Source organism: Mandrillus leucophaeus, unplaced genomic scaffold (assembly GCF_000951045.1).
Source record: "Mandrillus leucophaeus isolate KB7577 unplaced genomic scaffold, Mleu.le_1.0 Scaffold14, whole genome shotgun sequence".
Taxonomy (NCBI): domain Eukaryota; kingdom Metazoa; phylum Chordata; class Mammalia; order Primates; family Cercopithecidae; genus Mandrillus; species Mandrillus leucophaeus.
This window is the reverse complement of record NW_012101365.1, coordinates 2,775,850-2,795,435: the sequence shown is the minus strand read 5'-3', so window position 1 is coordinate 2,795,435 and position 19,586 is coordinate 2,775,850. Positions and strand designations below refer to the sequence as shown.

Here is a 19,586-nt window from a genome sequence, read left to right as displayed (position 1 = left end):
GAGGGGAGCCGCCCGCCGCGGGGACACAGAGGGGAGGTGGCGAGGGTCTGAAACAGTGGGGGACACAGAGGGGAGGTGGCGAGGGTCTGGGAGGCAAGAGCTCGCGCCAGGAGGAGATGAAGCGAGTGGGTTCGCGCTGAAGGAGCAGGAAGCAGAAGGAATGTCTCCCTGTGGCACCCATGGCTGGGAATGCGGGAGGGTCGGGCCGGCGTGGAGCTGCGCAGGCACGGCTGACGCAGTTACTCTGGCCCTCCCCCTCAGAAAATCGCGCTGCAACTCAAAGCCACGCTGGAGAACATCACCAACCTCCGGCCCGTGGGCGAGGACTTCCGGTGGTACCTGAAGGTGCGGCCGGGGCGGGGCCCGGGGAGTGGCGGCCCGTCCTGATCTCAGTGCTGAACCGGAGCCTTGTCTCCGGCAGTATGAGAAAATATTTAACCAGGCACATTAAGTGTTCGGGGTTTTCCTAGTTAGAATTTTACGTTTACTTTTTATTAAAGTGTATTGGTTTATCTCTAATTGGCAGTCTTGGAAAGCTTCATTTTGTAGTTTTTCCCTGTGTTAAATGTTTCGTGGTCTGTAAACGGACACTAAGCGAAATGCTGCTTGAAGGGACGTTGTGATTATTTAATAAGGTGAATAGTTCGCCTTTCGTTTATTGATTTGGTTTTCTTTATTGTGAAATAGTTTAATTTTGTGCGTAGTCCACCCTTCCTTTTCCCTCCCACACTGGTAAAGCTGGTACCCTAGCGGCATGGTCTACAGAGGCCTCCCCTTCTCCAGCCGTCCGAGGCTCTTCACTGTTCCAGATCCCAGAGCTTCTGCTCTGTTTTCCTCCTGGTCAAAATCCCAGCATCCTTCTCTACCTCTCAAAAGCCCTGTTCTTCAGGAAGCTGCCTCCGGACTACTTTTATTTCCCAGGATTTTGAAGCCTGAATACGAGGGCTTACTTGGGAGAATCTGTTCTTTGGCTTCAAGAAGCCGAATCGAGTGAAGCAGACGGAAAAATAGAGTCACAACAGAGTGATAAATACACCAGTGACATACAGGGCCTGTGGGACCATAAAGCCAACCAAGCAGAGTGGGTGGGAGGCCTGCTGAGGCCATTTCTCTTTTTTTTTTTTTCTTAATTGACACATAAGAATTGTACATATTTATGGGGTATATGGTGATGCTGCGATATATGTAATATATAGTGATCAGATCAAGGTAGTTAGCATATTCATCTCAAACATGTATCGTTTCTTTGTGTTGGGAGCATTTAATATCCTAGCTATTTGAAACTGTTATTGTTAGCTATAGTCACCCTACAGTGCTATAGAACACTAGAACTTATTCTTCCCATGTAGGTGTAATTTTGTATCTTTTAACAAATCTCTCCCTATTTCCCCCCACCCCCATTGAAGCCATTTCTGCACCACAGATGCCTTGAATCCCTGGCCACACTGAGCACTTCATAGAGGAGGGTGGGCATGCCGGCATATTAAACAGCCTTACCTATCTACCCTTTGCCCAGAGATAGGTCTAGTTTTGTCCTTGCTGGGGCTGGTGTTAGGGATGAAGTGAGATTGCCAACGAGAAGGTAGGCCATGAGCCTGCCCACCTCCCACTGTTCTTACCCCTTCCTTGGTGTCTGCCCAGCTGAGCCAGCTGCTTTACTAACATTCTTTTTCCCCCAAAGATGAAATGTGGCAACTGTGGTGAGATTTCGGACAAGTGGCAGTACATCCGGCTGATGGTAACTGTTCCCCCCCCATCATAAACACTCACAAACACACATACACTTCTGGGCAGGGATTTGGGGAAACTGGCCTTCATCTCTCCAGTTCTTTGCTCCCTGCTTTTTGTGGTTTGGGAGGGCAGGTGTCAGTGTGATCAGCACTGGGTTCAACAGACATCTTTGAGATATGAGGCAGAGTTCAAAATCAAGGAGAAGCTCTTTTTTTATTTTCCTCAGGAAGCCTTCCCAGGAGTCTTGTCCTAGTAAGTTACCCTTTCTGGGTCTTGGTCTCTTTCAGTGGACAATAAATGGTGGGCTCAATCTCCTCAGGACCGTACATCTAATTCATATGTGACTGAAAGTTCTGTTTGCTTTTTGCCAGGACAGTGTGGCACTGAAGGGGGGCCGTGGCAGTGCTTCCATGGTCCAGAAGTGCAAGCTGTGTGCAAGAGAAAATTCCATCGGTAGGTCAGGCTGTGCATACTGAGTTCTGCCAGGGTGGCCCACAGGTTCCTGGCACCAGGCTGAAAGTAGACTCATGTTACCTGAGGGTGGAGTCAAGCCTAAGATGCCGACACCTGTGCAGCACGATCTTTTTCAGGGCCACATCTGGGCACCTGGCTGGGGCCAGGGCATGGACTCAAGTCAACTTTGTGTTCTCTTTTCTATTTCAGAGATATTAAGCAGCACCATCAAGCCTTACAATGTAAGTTTGTTGCTGTGGTGGCAGGGATGGTGGGGTTAAATCCTAACTGGAGTTAGTAGGTCTGGGTTCTAGAGTCATGCCTGCATCAGAGTGACCTGCCATAGGATATTCACTCATGAACTTAGTTCTTCTTTCCCTCAGTCATTTATTCACTGTACACTGAGTGCTTGGTATATTGCCTCTTGCAGTGTCTTCTTACAAGGGCTGGGCTGTGGGATCTCAGGGGACCTCTGACACAATCTAGCTGTTCAGTTTGCATCACTGAGAGCACTTGCCTTGTCTTCATTTTAGGGGACTAGCAAGCTTTCTCTGAAACCATAGGTGGGGTAGTCCTTTGGTGCATCCCATCCTTTATAGTATCAGTGTTGTTAGATAGTTATATGTTACTATGGAGCAAGTTAGCCCAAAGGTGAGGGAGGGAGTGTGTGCTTTGGGTCTGTTTGTTTAAGGAAAGCCAGTTATTTGTATTCACCTATTCCTTATTTGGTATTTATTTAAAGTGTCTTGAGTTGTGCCAAATTCTTGGCTTTGTCCTGAAGTTAAAGAGAAATGAAATGAGGACTTGCCCTCAAGTACATAATAGTCTAGTGGAAAATACAGACAAATAAGAATCGAACTAGGGCGCTAACAGAGAAATGCCTTACCAGTACCAGAGTCCGAGGCTCTTCACTATTCCAGATCCCAGAGCTTCTGCTCTGTTTTCCTCCTGGTCAAAATCCAGTCAGTGTGCAGGAAATTATTTTTACAGTGAATGACAGGATGAGGCTGAATGTGTGGTCATGGCACTTGTGGCCCCTAAGCCCATAGGTCAGGTAGGCATGAATTTCCTGGCCATCTACCCCGTAAGAGGTGTCCCCTCCACATACATAACCATTTCAACCGCTGTAAGTCAGCCCTCTCCCTTACTTAATGGCAGATAGTGAGCAAAAGGCTGTGGCTAAGTGTACTGGGTCTGTTTGGATGATCTAGAGACTTTGGAGCTTAACATTCTTGTTCATATTTTTGGTGTTGATAATTTTATTTACTATTATTGAGCACTGTGCTGGGCACTTTATATGCATTTCAAAATCTCACAATAAAATTGTAGAAGTTTCCTCGGCTGTATTTGACAATTTAGGAATCTTGGGCCCAGAGGGGAAGAGAGACAGAGCTTACCTTACATCCAGGCAGGCTGACCCCAGCATCCACACTCTTCTGCAGCCTCCATGTCTACTGTCTATAGAAAGCCTCATAGGGAGCAGGTGCCCAAGGCAGGCTTCTTCTAAGAAGGGGATGAGTTGTTCCTGGGTCTCATGGTAGGCCTCCAGGGGCAGTAAGTGCCCATTTGGTGGGAAGGAGAGGAGCCATGAGGTCATCTTGAGAGCTCTTTTGGGCCTACCTCTTCAACACACTTCCTTTCTAGGCTGAAGACAATGAGAACTTCAAGACAATAGTGGAGTTTGAGTGCAGGGGCCTTGAACCAGTTGATTTCCAGCCCCAGGTGTGTGTGTATCTTTCTGTGGAATCTCTGTCTTTGGGGAGGGGATGCGTGAAGTGACAGCCAGAACTTTGCTACCTACAGAGACCATGGACTAGACATTTCTCCTTTCTAGTGGTAGTAATAATTGTCCATTATTAAGTGGCTGCTGTATGCTTGGGCACACATGCTGTCATTTTCACATGTTACCACATTTGATCCTCATGGTAACCCTATGAATTTATTCATCCTGTTCTTCAGATGAGTAAGGAACTGAAGAGATGTTGCAGCTTGCTCAGGGTCACACAGTAAGCAATGGAGCTATAGTTTCAACCCAGGTCTATCTGACTTGAGCTGGTGCTTATCCCCCTTTATTTGTGCATGTTTCACCTCACAACAAATCTGTGAAGTAGGCAGAAGAGCAAATACTTCATGCCCATTTTATAAATAACTAAGGTCCAACCTGGGAAATGACATGCCCAGGGGCCTTCAGCAAACCTGGGGTAGTGGAAGGGATTATGCTGCACCTGCTGCCTTCTGGTCCAGGACTGTAATTCAGAGAAACCATCACTCTAGTTCTGAGGCAGCTGCCGGGTCCTGGAAGATCAGCAGTTATTCCAAGACAGGTGCTTGTACTGCATCTCTGTCCTCCATCCCAAAACTGTGAGAAGAGCCAGCAACCTGGCCAGCCCTCACTTATAGCCCAATGCCTCCTTTTGCCAAAACTGACTGGTACCTTCTTGTCCCCTGCAGGCTGGGTTTGCTGCTGAAGGTGTGGAGTCAGGGACAGTCTTCAGTGACATTGATTTGCAGGAGAAGGTATGAGACTTGGGGGCTCTGGGAGGTATTATAGGGCACCTGGTGGGAAATATTTTTTTGATGGACAAGGCTCATCAGTGGAAAGCCAACTTTGTATTTTTGTGCTTTTTGTTAGTGATTTTGCTGTTGAAATGGCCACAAGTATAGTGCTATAAGTGCTTTCTAATGTTCCTACATATGGAAAAGCTATGATGCCCCTTACAGAGAGAATACGTGTTAGATAAGCTTTATTCAGGCATGAGCTATAGTGCTGCTGGCTGTGAGTTCATGAATCAACAATATATATTAAGTAAGGTATCTTTAAACAGAAACACATAAAGTTAGATTATTGATTGGTTGATGAAAATATGACCAGAGGCTCATAGGAACCTAACCCTGTATTTCTCCAGGGAGTATTCATTCAGTATTCCCTAATTCAGTGTTTGTGGCGGCTTTATTGCACCTAACTACCATGAAGAACAAGAAAGAGTCTGTATTACTGGACGTATTACTACCCTGCAGATAAAAAAGCCTTGTGCTCACGCCTTGAAGGACAAAAACTTCATTTCATTTGCATAGCACCTAGTAACAGCAGCTAGCATTTACTGAGCTCTTATATGTGCCAGGCACTCACTATGCTGAGTGCTCTTATTTTATTTTGTTTTATTTTATTTTATTTTATTTTTTGAGACAGTCTCACTCTGTTGCCCAGGCTGGAGTGCAGTGACACAGTGTCAGCTCACTGCAACTTCTGCCTCCTGGGCTCAAGTGGTCCTCCTGCATCAGCCTCCCAAGTAGCTGGGATTACAGGTGCCTACCACCATTCCTGGCTATTTTTTGTATTTTTAGTAGAGATGGGGTTTCACCTTGTTGGCCAGGATGGTCTCGGACCCCTGACCTCAAATGATCCACCTGCCTTGGCCTCCCAAAGTGTGGGATTACAGGCATGAGCCACCACGTCCGGCTGCTGAGTTCTTTTAAATGTGTTACTTCATTTGATTCTTTCAACATTCAATATGAACTCCATTGTTGTCCTTTTTTTGTTTTTTTTTTAAATAGAAGACAGGACTCGGAGAAGAGGCTCAGAGAAGTTAAGTGATTTGCCCAGTCACACAACTGAAAGAGCTAGAATTCAGGCCTGAGTTATCTGGCTCTGTTGAGGGTCATACATGTTCATGATTATTTGCGTCAGAGCCTGAGCTGGGCCTTTTAAGTCCCAGTTCTCTGCTCTCCACACTGCTGCATTCTGCCTTGTGAGGCTCACATTGCCATTTTGTTTCCCAGGACTGGACTGACTATGATGAAAAGGCCCAGGAGTCTGTGGGAATCTACGAGGTCACCCACCAGTTTGTGAAGTGCTGATCCCTCTTCCTGCACAGTTGCCCTTACAAACTGAGAAAGGACAATGTACTCCAAGCAGCAGAGCCCACAGAGGCTGGTTCCTTTGCCCCTTGTCTCCTGGCGGCTATACCAAACCTTCACAGTCTGCATGCTGGACTTTATTACAGTTCCCCAAGCCCCATCAATAAAGCCCCTGTTCATGCTGCACTGGTGCATGAAGGTGAAGTAAGGAAGCAGCTACTCCCTCCGCAAATAAGAATTCGTGCAGCAGCAGTTCACTCCTTAGGAATATGAAGAGTATTTTTAAGGAGATGGTATCTCCCCAGTCAAGGGCAAGTTTACAGAGAGGAAACTGCGATCCCACCATCACTCAATGAGCCAGAAGCCAATGGTGACGTACTATTACCTGAACTTACTGAACTTGCTGTTGGAAAGATCTTTGTGAGGATTAGGAATTAGGTTAAAAAAAAATTAAGAACCATCTTCAAGCAAAAATTAAACTTTATTTCTGGCTTAAACAATAAATACACCGGAGTTAGTTTTCCAAACCTTTCCTCCTGATTAAATGCCCTTAAAACTGAAATCTCGTGTTATCTTTAGTTGTGATCTAGTCCCACGTGGAAATTACATGTTTAGCTTTAAAACCATGATTTTAAAGCTCAAACCTGTAGCTGGCTGCCTAGGCAGCTTATGATTAGTTTCACAGAATAGCACCCACTGGCTACACAGGCCCCAATTTTTTTTTCTTTTTTGTTTTTTTGAGACAGAGTCTCGCTCTGTTGCCCAGGCCGGAGTGCAGTGGTGCAATCTCAGCTCACTGCAACCTCCACTTCCTGGGTTCAAGCAATTCTGCTTCAGCCTCCCAAGTAGCTGGGATTATAGGCACATGCCACAACGCCCAGCTAGTTTTTGTATTTTTAGTAGAGATGAGGTTTCACCGTGTTGACCAGGTTGGTCTCAAACTCCTGACCTCAAGTGATCCACCCACCTCAGCCTCCCAAAGTGCTGGGATTACAGGCATACGCCACCATGCCCAGCCTCCCAGTTTTCATGATGAGGAAGTGATGGTAGCTTTTCATCTGCCAAGAAGTTAACTTTTGATGGATTTGCCTTCTAAGGCATCAAACATGTCTTCTAAGGCCTTCTCCACACATTGGAGAAACTCCCGGGCATTGCGGCCTGGGTAGGAAGAGACATTGCAGCCTATCCAGTTGCCATGAACAGCATATCCAACACCAAAGCCATCAGAGACCACGGGGGCAAAGCCCCCAAGGTTCACTGCTGGGCTGCTCAGCGTGCTCGTGGACAGGACATTGTGGTTTATCTGCCCGTATGCAGGGTCCAGGTAGAGCTCAGGCAAGATGATCCCTTTGGCTGCTGCCAGGTGCCGCAGAGCAAACAAATGTCGGTCAAAGCCCTGACCTGTGAGAAACAAAATGGAAAACCAGAGTCCAAGGACAGAAAAGGACCTCAGGAAAACCTCCCCACTTACCACATGGTAGGAATACCCATCACAGCATCCTTGAGAATGGGGGAAGACTCTGTCTACCTCTATGCCCACCACCAGCTGACTAACCTTCAGAACAGCTCAAGCTAGAATATTTCAAATTATTTAGAAAATGTATTATGTCATGTTATATTTAAAAATAGCTGTCAACAGCTGAGCTAAAAATGAACCTAAAAGGAAAGCACAATTTTAAAGATTTGAAATCAGTTTAGTCAGAGTCAAGACAGTACACGAAGAGAGCTATGGACTCAAAAACTACGATAAAACTGTAAGTCTGATTCAAGTGTAAAAGAGAAGATTGAGTCAGTGGAACAAAATGGAAAGTCTGTTTGACCAGGGTTCTAATCTCAGTCTTACTAATTTGCTGTGTAACCGGGCCAGTGGCTTGGTCTTCTCCTTATAAAATGGAGGAAGAGAAGACTAGAATGTCTGGGAGGTCCCCTTCACTTCCAGCACTTCATAGCAACATGAAAGGACAACTGTGACCCTCCAGGTCCTTTCCAGGTCTTGAATTTTATCAAAGAAAGGTAATGACAGATGACAACTGGGAAGAGTTTCTGAGATGACCTGTTTACAGAGAGCAGACACACTACAACTGAGGTGAAGTTCGTGGGGCCACAAGTTTAGAAATCCTACATTTTCAAAAGTCAGTCTGATAACCAATGAGTAACAGAAAAAGGAGACTGGGTGCAGCGGTGCACGCCTATAATCCTAGTGCTTTGGGAGGCCGAGGCAGGAGGATTGCTTGAGCCCAGGAGTTTGAGACCAGCCTGGGCAATGCAGTGGGACCTCATCTCTACAAAAAATTTTAAAAATTAGGCCCGGCGTGGTGGCTCACACCTGTAATCCCAGCACTTTGGGAGGGCGAGGCAGGTGGATCACGAGGTCAGGAGTTTAAGACCAGCCTGGCCAACACAGTGAAACCCCATCTCTACTGAAAATATAAAAATTAGCTGGGCATGGTGCTGTGAGCCTGTAGTCCCAGCTACTCAGGAGGCTGAGGCAGGAGAATTACCTGAACCCAGGAGGCAGAGGTTGCAGTGAGCCGAGATTGTGCCATTGTATTCCAGCCTGGGCAACAAATCCCATCAAAAAAAAATTATTAGCCAGGCATGGTGGTGCATGCCTGTAGTCCCAGCTACTTGGGAGACTGAGGCAGGAAGATTGTTTGAGCCAAGGAAGTTGACGCTGCAGTAAGCCATGATTGCACCACCGCACCCCAGCCTGGGTGACAGAATGAGACTGTGTCTCCAAAAAGGGCCAGGCGCGGTGGCTCATGTCTGTAATCCTAGCACTTTGGGAAGCCAAGGCGGGGGGATCACCTGAGGTCAGGAGTTAAAGACCAGCCTGGCCAAAATGGCAAAACCCCGTCTCTACCAAAAATACAAAAATTAGCCAGGCGTGGTGGGTGCCTATTATCCCAGCTACTCGGGAGGCAGAGGCAGGAGAATCGCTTGAACCTGGGGGCAGAGGTTGCAGTGAGCCAAGATCATGCCATTGCACTCCAGCCTGGATGAAGGAGGGAAACTGTCTCCAAAAAAAAAAGAATGACACGTCACAGCTCAGAGTGACCTTAAATGAGCACAAAGTCACATGCATTCCCCCACGCCTGCTTAGGAGGCAAGAATATTCTGATCCCTAGTGGCTAGTGTGGCTGTTCAGACTGCTAGGGTAGAAAAGAAAATTTATTTGGGGAGTTGGCGATGGATTAAACTTAGTGAAGGGGTAGAAATCAGATTTGGAGTAGAATATGACTTAGGCTTGCTTACTCAAGCACTGAGGACAAGACCCAAGGGCATGCTCCCCACCCCTGCCTCACCCATTGCTGCTTCTTTGGTCAGCTGGCCATGGTACTTGGAACATTCAACCATCATCTGTTGAAGCTCGCCAGCACTGTGCCTGGAGGGCTCCCTGACAAAGGCCTCAGAGCACCTCTTTGTATAGATGGAGGCCGGACGGATGGTCTCAGTGCGGCCGTGCTTGAATGCGGCAGTGCTACAGGACTCATAGGTGGCCACTGTCTGCCCGTACTGCCGCAGGAAGGCCATCTGGAAGGCCAACTGGGCAACTGCATCAGGACTCAGCTTCTGCTTCTTCAGGAATTCTTTGCCTCCCCTCTGAAACTGGAGGCAGTCGATAGTGAGGGTTTTCATGGTGGCATCAAACTTCTCCTTAGCAGCCGTGATGCCAGTCTTTAAGGCATCAGTCAGCTTGAAGTTGAGTTTCTGCACAGTGACAGTAGAGTCAGCAGTGGCTGGCTGGCTCTGTGGAGTGATGGCAGGGATCTGAGTGCTGTCTTTAAATACTTCATTAAAAAATCTGAGCACTGCCACACCATCACCCCAAGAGTGCTCAAAGTGGACGGCAGCAGAGCCATCCTTGGCGATAATGAGGTTAAAGGATTTATCAAACCAGCGGTTTGTGCCATCCCCATGCAGCATGTTGTGGGACAAGTGGACAAGGTCCTTAATGGGGAAGTCATCTAGGCAGAGGCAGAACACAGCCGAGTCCACTTTCCTCAGGCTCTCCTCATTGCCACTACTCATCAGCTTCTGCCTGAGCTCTGCCCAGATGTCTCGGTTCTCACTGGTCAGGTATGCCAGAGGAAACTCGGGGGCGGGGCTGCTGTCTGAGAGAATGTACTTCAGATGCGCCTGGATTTCTGAGGGGCTCACAATGTTCCCATCTTGATCCAGGACATCAAAGATATAAAAGTTTCCTTTCCTTAGGACCAGGAGGTGTCTGGCCTTGTCATCAGTGAAGAGTTCATCCCGACTGGGTTTGGGTAAACGAGTTGAGTTGAAAAGCCGAAAATACTGGGACATATCCAGGGGATATGCATTGACTAGGTAGGCCCCATACCAGGACAGAGAGGAAGGCACAAAGCGTATGAGTCTCTTGAAGGTGTCAGTGTCACTTTTTGCAGGGTTCAAATGGAACACTTCTGGCTCCAGAAGGCCATCCCGGAGTGTCTTCAGAAACCGGATGGCAGAAACAGTCATGTTGGTTGCCCGGGTGAGCTGGTCGTTATACTCAGATTTTGGGTCAGGATTGAAAGCCATAAATGGATTAAAGTTCAGAACAACGGAGTCTCGAGCAGATAGGTACATATCAAACCAGGGTCCTAAAAAATAAAAAGAAAAAAATAACATAAAATGTTAATGCTGTTCCTAAAAATAAAATTTGAAGAAGAAAAAAAATTCAAGCATAGGCAAAGGAAATGGCATCAACCTCCAGCGGGGAGAATTCCCTGAATGTTTTTGCTCTGCAATAATTCAAGACATATAAATGGGGTCATACAATATATGGTGTTTTGCATCTAGCTTCTATCACTTTAATAATAATGTTTTTGTTTTGTTTTTTTGGGACGGAGTCTTGCTCCTGTCACCCAGGCTGGAGTACAGTGCCGCAATATTGGCTCACTGCAACCTCCGCCTCCCGGATTGAAGTGATTCTCCTGCCTCAGTCTCCCGAGTAGCTGGGATTACAAGCACCCTCCACCATGCCCAGCTAATTTTTGGATTTTTAGTAGAGATGGGGTTTCACCATGTTGGGCAGGCTGGTCTCAATCTCCTGACCTCAGGTGATTCAGCTGCCTTGGCCTCCTAATAATGTTTTTAAGATTCATCCATGTTGTAGCATGTAAGTTCTTCATTTCTTCTTATGGCTGAATAATATTCCATTATATGGATATACTATATTTTGTTTATCCACTCATCAGTTAATGGACATTTGAACTGTTTCCACTCTATTATGAATTATATTGCCTTTTTTTCTTTTAAGACACACAGGATTTCTGTTGTCCAGGCTGGATTGCAGTGGTGTGATCATGGCTCACTGCAGCCTTGAACCCTGGGCTCAAGTGATCCTCCCACTTCACCCTCCCAAGTAGCCAGGACTACAGATGCACACCACCAGCCTGGCTAATTTTTTTTATTTTTTGTAGAGATGGGGTCTTACTATGTTGCTTAGGCTGGTTTCAAGCTCCTGGCCTCAAGCAATCCTCTCACCTCAGCCTCTTAAAGTGCTAGAATTATAGGTGTGAGCCACTGTGCCTAGCTATTAAGAATTATGTTGTTATGAACATTCTTATACATGTTTTTATATGGACATAGCCAGGAGTGGAATTGCTATCACATGGTAAGTCTCTGTTTAACCTTTGAGGAACTGCCAAGATGTTTTCCAAAGTGGCTGCACCATTCCCACCAGCTGTCTATGAGGGTTCCAATTTTTCCACATCCTCAGCAGCACTTGTTATCATATGTCTTGTTGCGTGGAGATATTCTGGTAGGTGTAAAGTAGTATAGCACTGCAGATTTGGTTTGCATTTTCCTAATGTTTATTATTTGCTTTTTCTTCCTCTTTGGTTTCCTTTCTTGGTTTAAAGGAATAAAATATGGTAACACTCCACTTGTATTCATGTTGGAACAGAATAGTTAATTCCCACCCCATCTCTTTAGGTTTCTCTTGCTTCATCTCCTTTCAGGGGCAACAATCATACTTGACTGCCCCCCCTGACGAGGGGGGAACATCTTCATTGTCCTCCTGTGTACAGTGTACATTTGTGCACTCCCTGTTTAGAAAGTACTCAAAAGGCTATTAGAACTATCAGTGCATGGATCACTCAAACTAGCCCTCTGAGTTCTTGTAGATGTTTTACCTGTAAAAATTCCAAAAGCAATATTTTATCAGAAAATATGTCAGGGAAAGTTCCTGCTTGGATTAGTAAGCATGAATAAACTCTATAAATAAGGACCATCTTTCATTCGGGCAAATAACATTTATATGTATAGCACTGGGAAAAGGATTAATAGATGCAGATTTGTCTATTATTCATTTGTTGGTCCATCCACTCATTCCATCCCTTGAGAATCAGTGCTGTGCCAGGCCTTGGTCCAGGGGATTTAGAGAGGAATAGGACATGGTCTTTGATTCTGAAAAACTCTGGTGAAGGAGGCAAGTAATTAAAACATAATGCAATGCTAAATGATGGGAGATAATACTAAAATGATGAGAGAAAAGTACTGGTGGATAAGATATATTTGATGTGAGAAGACATAAATTCATGCCTCTGACCCCTACTTAGCAAAAGAATTTCAAAGAGACATAAACCAGTCAGGCCAAAAGAATGGGAGATGAGAAAACAAATACTAGAAGCTGGAAAGCACTTATGCAACTGGTAATGACTAAAGCAGACTGGAGAAAGCCAATCCTAAATTGGCAGGAGAAAAAGCCAAGAAATCATATGATTTGCACAGCAGAACCCCCAGAGGGCTCAGTAGTTGGTAACCTAGATACATCTGGTTGAAGGACTGTTTAATTATATCACCACTACCACAACCTGAGATTCCCTCCGCACTCTGGTAGAAGACTTAAGTTTTACTCTCTGGAAAAAATAAAACTGGGGGCTGGGTGTGGTGGCTCACGCTGGTAATCCCAGCACTTTTGGGAGGGCAAGGTGGGTGTATCATGAAGTCAGGAGATCAAGACTATCCTGGTTAACATGGTGAAACACTGTCTACGCTAAAAATACAAAAAATTAGCCAGGCATAGTGGCATATGCCTGTAGTCCCAGCTACTCGGAAGGCTGAGGCAGGAGAATCACTTGAACCCAGGAGGCAGAGGTTGCAGTGAGCCAAGATCACACCACTGCACTCCAGCTTGGGTGACAGAATGAGACTCTGTCTAATAAAATAAATAAAATAAAACTGGGAGAACTGAATCACAGTTAGGATCTCAAATCTTCTTCCCTTACTTACCCTACCTTCTACAACACTAGCAACCTTTTGGCAGTTTACTAGAAAAGCCTCCCTAGGGAATCTAACCCAATGACACTACCATTAGGGGCAACCCAGGGAAGCAGTTTAGCTGGATCACTGTATTAGTCTGTTTTCACACTGCTATAAAGAACTACCTGAAACTGGGTAATTTATAAAGAAGAGAAGTTTAACTGACTTAATTCCGCATGGCTGGGAAGGCCTTAGGAAACTTACAATCCTGGCGAAAGGTGAAGGGGAAGCAAGCCACATCTTACATGGCAGCAGGAGAGAGAATAAGTGAGGAGTAGGAACTGCCAAACACTTCTGAACCATCAGATCTCATGAGAACTCACTATCACAAGAAACGCATGGGAGAAACCGCCCCGTGATCCAATCACCTCCCACTAAGTCCCTCCCTTGACACTTGGGGATTATTACAATTCAAGATCAGATTTGGTTGGGGACACAGAGCCAAACTACATCATTCCGCCCTGGCCTCTCCCAAATCTCATGTACTTCTAACATTTCAAAACACAACCATGTCTTCCCAACAGTCCCCTAGAGTCTTAACTCATTCCAGCATTAACTCAAAATTACAAGTACAAAGTCTCATCTGAGTCAAGGCAAGTTCCTTCTGCCTATGAGTCTGTAAAATCAAAAACAAGTTAATTATTTTCAAGATACAATGGGGTTACAGGCATTGGGTAAATGCTCCCATTCTAAAAGGGAGAAATTGGCCCAAACAGAGGGGCTACAGGCCCCATGCAAGCCTGAAATCCAGCAGGGCAGCCATTAAATCTTAAAGCTCCAAAATGATCTTTGACTCCATGTCTCACATCCAGGGCATGCTGATACAAGGGGTGGGCTCCCAAGGCCTTTGGCAGCCCTGCCCCTGTGGCTCTGCAGAGTACAGCCCCCATGGTTGCTTTTACAGGCTGGTGTTGGATGCCTGTGCCTTTTCCAGGCACATGGTGCAAACTGTCAGTGGATCTACCATTCTGGGGTCTGAAGGGCAGTGGCCCTCTTCTCACAGTTCCACTAGGCTTCCCATTGGGAACTCTGTGTGGGGGCTCTAACCTCATATTTCTCATCTGCATTGCCCTAGTAGAGGATCTCCATGAGGGCTTCACCCCTGCAGCAGACTTCTGCCTGGACATCCAGGTGTTTCCATATAGCCTCTGAAATCTAGGAGGAGGTTTTCAAACCTCAACTCTTGTTTTCTGCACACCTGCATGCCCAACACCACAAGAAAGCCTCCAGTGCTTGGGGCTTGCACCCTCTGAAGCAATGGCCAGAGCTGTGCCTTAGCCCCTTTTAGCCATGGCTGGAGCTGGCGTGCCTGGGACACAGGGCACCATGTCCCAAGGCTGCAAAGAGCAGCAGGGCTCAGGAAACCATTTTTCCCTCTTAGGCCTCTGGGCCTATGCTGGGAGGGGCTACTGTAAAGATCTTTGAAATGCCCTCAAGACATTTTCCCCATTGTCTTGGCTATTAACATTTGGTTTCTCATTACTTATGCAAATTTCTGCAGCTGGTGGCTGGAATTTCTCCTCAGAAAATGGGTTTTTCTTTTCTACTGCATGGTCAGGCTGCAAATTTTCCAAACTTTTATGCTCTGCTTCCCTTTTAAACGTAAGTTCCAATTTCAGATCATCTCTTTGTGAATGCATATGACCATATGCTTTCAGAAAAAGCCATCTTGAATGCTTTGTTGCTTAGAAATTTCTTCTGACACCCTAAATCATCTCTCTCAAGTTCAAAGTTCTGCAGATCTCTAGGACAGGGACAAAATGCCACCAGTCTCTCTGCTAAAGCATAGTAAGGAGTGACCTTTGCTCTAGTTCCCCATAAGTTCCTCATCTCCATCTGAGACCACCTCAGCCTGGACTTCATTGTCCATATCTCTATCAGCATTTTGGTCAAAACCATTCAACAACTCTCTAAGAAGTTTCAAACTGTCTGACATCTTCCTGTATTCTTCTGACCCCTCCAAACTGTTCCAGCCTCTGCCTATTAACCAGTTCCAAAGTTGCTTCCACATTTTCAGGTATCTTTGTAGCAAGGCACCCCTCCTGGTACCAATTTTCTATATTAGTCCATTTTCACACTGCTATAAAGAACTACCTGAGACTGGGTAATTTATAAAGAAAAGAGGTCTAATTGACTCACAGTTCCTTGTGGCTGGGGAGGCCTCAGGAAACTTACAATCACAGCACAAGGTGAAGGGGAAGCAAGGCACATCTTATGTGGCAGCAGGAGAGAAAGAGAACAAGTGGGGGAACTGCCGAATACTTTTTAACTATCAGAGCTAGTGAGAAACCACTCACTATCATGAGAACAACATGGGGAAAACCACCCCCATGATCCAATCACCTCCCTCCAGGTCCCTCCCTCAACACATGGGTATTACAATTCAAAGATGAGATTTGGGTGGGGACATAGAGCCAAACCATATCAATCATAATTAGAGCAAATCTGTAACTGACAAGCCTCACCCTCATCCACATAGCTTCCAAGAGCTTTTTAATATCTCATTCATATCTAAGACAACACAGGATTATGAAGCATCTGAAGAAAGGGCAAAGCAAACAGGAGAAAAGCAACTTGAAGGCAATAGACTATGAAGAGAGACGAGATCTTTAAAAAAATTCTCAGAGATAAACTATTTTTAAAAAGAACACCATAAGAAGAAAAAAGAGCTTGTGAAAGTAAAAAATAGGAAAACAGGAGTTTTAAAAACAGACAGGTTGAGAGATTAAAATTAAGTAAAGTCCCCCAAGACAATGGAACAAAAAGAGTAAGAGATGAAAACTGTGAGAGAAAAGATAAGAAAATTAGAGGATGAGACCCGGAAATTCTACACCTGAATGATAACAGTTCCACAAAGAAAAAAACAGAGAAAAAAAATGGAGAGGAAGAAATCCAAAGAAATAAAACAAGAAAATATCCCAGACCTGAAGGATGAGATTTCAGATTCAAAGGACTCACAGAGTGGCCCAACAAAATGGATAAGAATAGACTCACACTAAAACACATTACCTGAAATTTCAAAACACTGGGGACAAAGAGAAAATTCTAAAAAGCTTCCAAAGGCAGAGAGAAGAAATAGTCAAAAGATTTAAGTCTCAGAATAGCGTTAGATTTACCAACAGCAACACTGGATGCTAAAAGACAATGGAGCAAAGGCTCCAAAATTCTGTGGAAAAATGATTTCAAACCTGGCCAAATTATCAATGAAGTATAAGGGCCATTTTAAAATTTTTGCTTCCCATGTTCTGTTTCCAGATAGTAAAGGGAATATGTGCTTTGATTTAAAAAAAAAAAAAAAAAGAAAAGCCAAGAAATAAGAAAATATGAAAGACAAGAAACATGAGTCCCAACATGAGAAAGTGATGACAGATGTCCCAGCTGATGGTGAAAGAGTACAGGAGAGCAGCTTCACAGTAGGCCAAGAGGTTCACAAATCCAGACTACAGCATGTCGCAAGTTCTGGAAGAAGTTTCGTCAAGAAGACCAAAATGGATAGAATGTCCAATCTGCTTTCATGTATTGAGAGGAGATTCAGATAGCTTGTGAAGAGTCTGGGTGTAAATTAGTAAGCACATAGGAAACTAAACAAAAGAAAGGATGGAATAATTATTAACTTCAGAGAAAACAAAAACTTTGTACTGGAAAGGAAAAACCATCCCAATATGCTATACGAATCAGCTGACAATAATGTTTATATGATCATAATAGTATAAACACTAGATACTGAGTTATCCAAAATTACAAATCCCTATGCTGTGAATGAGGGGACAGGAAGTACGTGTATACACATCCCACATATGTGGTGGGATGTAAAATACTGCTGAATTCTAATCTTCTACAATGAGATGTCAATAGCTAATGACTAAAGCGAAAAAATCAAGCTGCACTAATTTAAGTATCTAATTTAGAGATATGAGGTATATAACAAAAGATTTAGGAGCTGAAAGTGAGAAGTGGGAAATAAGGTAATGATAAGGAAGTTGCTCTTTTTCCTAACAAGCCTTATAGAACTGTCTGATTCTTTAAACTATGTGCATGTATAACCTTGGTAAATGTATAAACTAAAAGAAGTGCTGTAGGAACAGAGATGGAAGCAACCAACTCTGAATGGAGTGGAAAAAGGACTGAGGTTTCACAGAAAACCATCCTCCCTGGATCTTAAAAGAAGAATTTGCCAGGCAAAAAAATGGTAGAGGGAACAGCATGGATAAAGGCACAGAAGAATAAAAGACTAAGGGTTCAGAGATCAATGAGGAGTTCAGCAGGAAGTGTGTCAGGGTGGGTGGTGAGAGAAGAGGCTGGAGAGGACAGTTCTGCCTGACAGTGAAGGACCCAGAATGATACAGGACATAGGACTTTAATCCTGCATCCTTTTCAGACAGGACCATTGATTAGGTTCTGTCTCAATCCCACCTACAGAGAAGGCTGGCCTCAATCCCACCTACAGAGAAGCCCATTCTTGAGCATGGGTTGCAGTGAACATCTCAGTAGAGGAGGAACACACTCAGCCTTAACATTTACCTCAGGAAGGGAGGATGAGATGTTACTTCATTTGCTGGTCTCACCAAAAATATCTGAGACCAAAACAGGAGAGAATATGCCTTACTTTTCATTATGGAGGGCTCTGGGAGAAATCATACCCACAGCCCAGCCTACCTACCCGAAATGTAGCTTGTATGTTTATTCTGTTTGTCCTGAGCAACCAGCTGCTCGTGCAGTTCTTTTCCAATCCCATTTTCAAAATTCTTGCAAAATTGTTCTGTTTTCCTAAAACATTCAAGAAAAGACAAAATCAAACCATGGTAGGGAATATGTGATTTTTAAGTTCATGGCAAGGAACTCAGAATAGAATTTTGGGTCCCCAACAGCATAGCCCTAAAACCCAGAATGAGATCAGAAAGTACCTCTAACCAGAACAGGAATCAATCTAAAATTGATAATCTAGACTACCTTCTTAAAATGAATGATTAGGAAAATCAATCAACATCTCACAAAATAATCCATACCCTAGGAGGCAGTTTGGCACAGAGAAAAGGACACAAGCTCTGGAGTCAACAGAAGTTAAGTCTGAATCCCAGCTCTGTCGCTTTTCAAACTGTGTGATCTTGGATAAGTTACTTGATCTGAGTCTCAGTTTCTTGATGTGTAAAACGGATAATACCACTTTACAAGATTAAAAATATTTATAAAGCTAAGGATTCAGAATATCCTAAAACATAATACTCAATAACTGGTAGCTATTACCATATCAAGAGAAACTTTAAATGACTAATAAGGAATACTTGAAAACAGAGGACTAGATTATGGATAATTCATCTGTTTCTCCATCACTGTCCAGTGAAGAGTTCTGTGATTCCAACAATGCCAGTTACCTGTACAGAAAAATTTCCATTATGAAAAAAGAGTACTACACTAGGCTACAAGAGCTTAATGCAATCCACTTTTTGACAAAATTTGATATTATTTTCCAATTCTATGCTGTATTTGCTTCCTAGGACTGCTATAACAAAACACCACAAACTGGGTGGCTTAAAACAACAGAAATTTATTCTCTCACAGTTCTGGAAGCTTTATGGACAAAATCCAGGTGTCAATAGGACTATATCTTCTCTGAAGACTGGGGAAGCATCTGTTGCATGGCTTTCTCTTAGATTCTGGTGTTGCCAGCAATCCCTGGCATGCCGTGGCTTGTTGACACATCACTCCAATCTCTGCCTGTGTCCTCATATGGCTGTCTCTGTGCCTTCTTCTTACAAGGACACCAGTCATATTTAATTAAGGACCCACACTACTCCAGTAGGACCTCATCTTAACTAATTACATCTGCCACAATCCTAATTCCAAATAAGATCATATACTAAATTTCGTGAAAAAGGGCATAAATTTTGGAGGCATGCTATCCAACTCAATAAACATGCTTACAACGCAGACTTCTGGTCTGCTGTATGGTCTCCTCAGTGGACCTCCCTTCCAAGGGTACATGCTCTCTATAAATGACTAGGACCAGCAAGCCTCCCAGGTACACCTGCTAAGGGGAAGTACACATTTGGCATTCTGACTTATAAACTATCTTCTCTTGAGCCTGTTTAGAGGAACTCTCAGGGCTCGGTCAGTCCTTCCTGAATGAAAATCTATTTCCTGAACTTGCAAAGGCACAACTAGGTTCCGGGTTTCTGGAGACCCAGTCAAGTCACAAACATTCCCTGAAGCTTGGTCCACCACTACTTGCCAGCCTGTCTTGAACCACCCCAACTATGCTCACCCAAGGT

At 44.5% G+C, this 19,586-nt stretch overlaps 2 protein-coding genes across 2 annotated transcripts in view; one reads left to right on the top strand and one right to left on the bottom strand.

Annotated features, from left to right (window-relative positions):
• Nucleotides 1–6,600, top strand: part of LOC105534947 (chromosome unknown open reading frame, human C1orf123) — an 11,929-nt gene extending 5,329 nt beyond the window's left edge. Inside the window, exons 2-8 of the mRNA XM_011973883.1 lie at nt 262–345; nt 1,682–1,738; nt 2,103–2,184; nt 2,395–2,426; nt 3,829–3,906; nt 4,636–4,701; nt 5,965–6,600. Of these exons, the coding sequence (XP_011829273.1) occupies nt 262–345; nt 1,682–1,738; nt 2,103–2,184; nt 2,395–2,426; nt 3,829–3,906; nt 4,636–4,701; nt 5,965–6,042 (477 nt within the window). The 3' untranslated portion in view covers nt 6,043–6,600. The remainder of the gene's footprint in view (nt 1–261; nt 346–1,681; nt 1,739–2,102; nt 2,185–2,394; nt 2,427–3,828; nt 3,907–4,635; nt 4,702–5,964) is intronic.
• The window catches only part of CPT2 (carnitine palmitoyltransferase 2), a 24,586-nt gene continuing 11,504 nt past the window's right edge, over nt 6,505–19,586 (bottom strand). The window contains exons 3-5 of the mRNA XM_011973785.1: nt 17,978–18,084; nt 9,348–10,652; nt 6,505–7,443 (exon numbers count right to left, since the gene is read on the bottom strand). Coding sequence (XP_011829175.1) covers nt 7,112–7,443; nt 9,348–10,652; nt 17,978–18,084 — 1,744 coding nt within the window. The 3' untranslated portion in view covers nt 6,505–7,111. The remainder of the gene's footprint in view (nt 7,444–9,347; nt 10,653–17,977; nt 18,085–19,586) is intronic.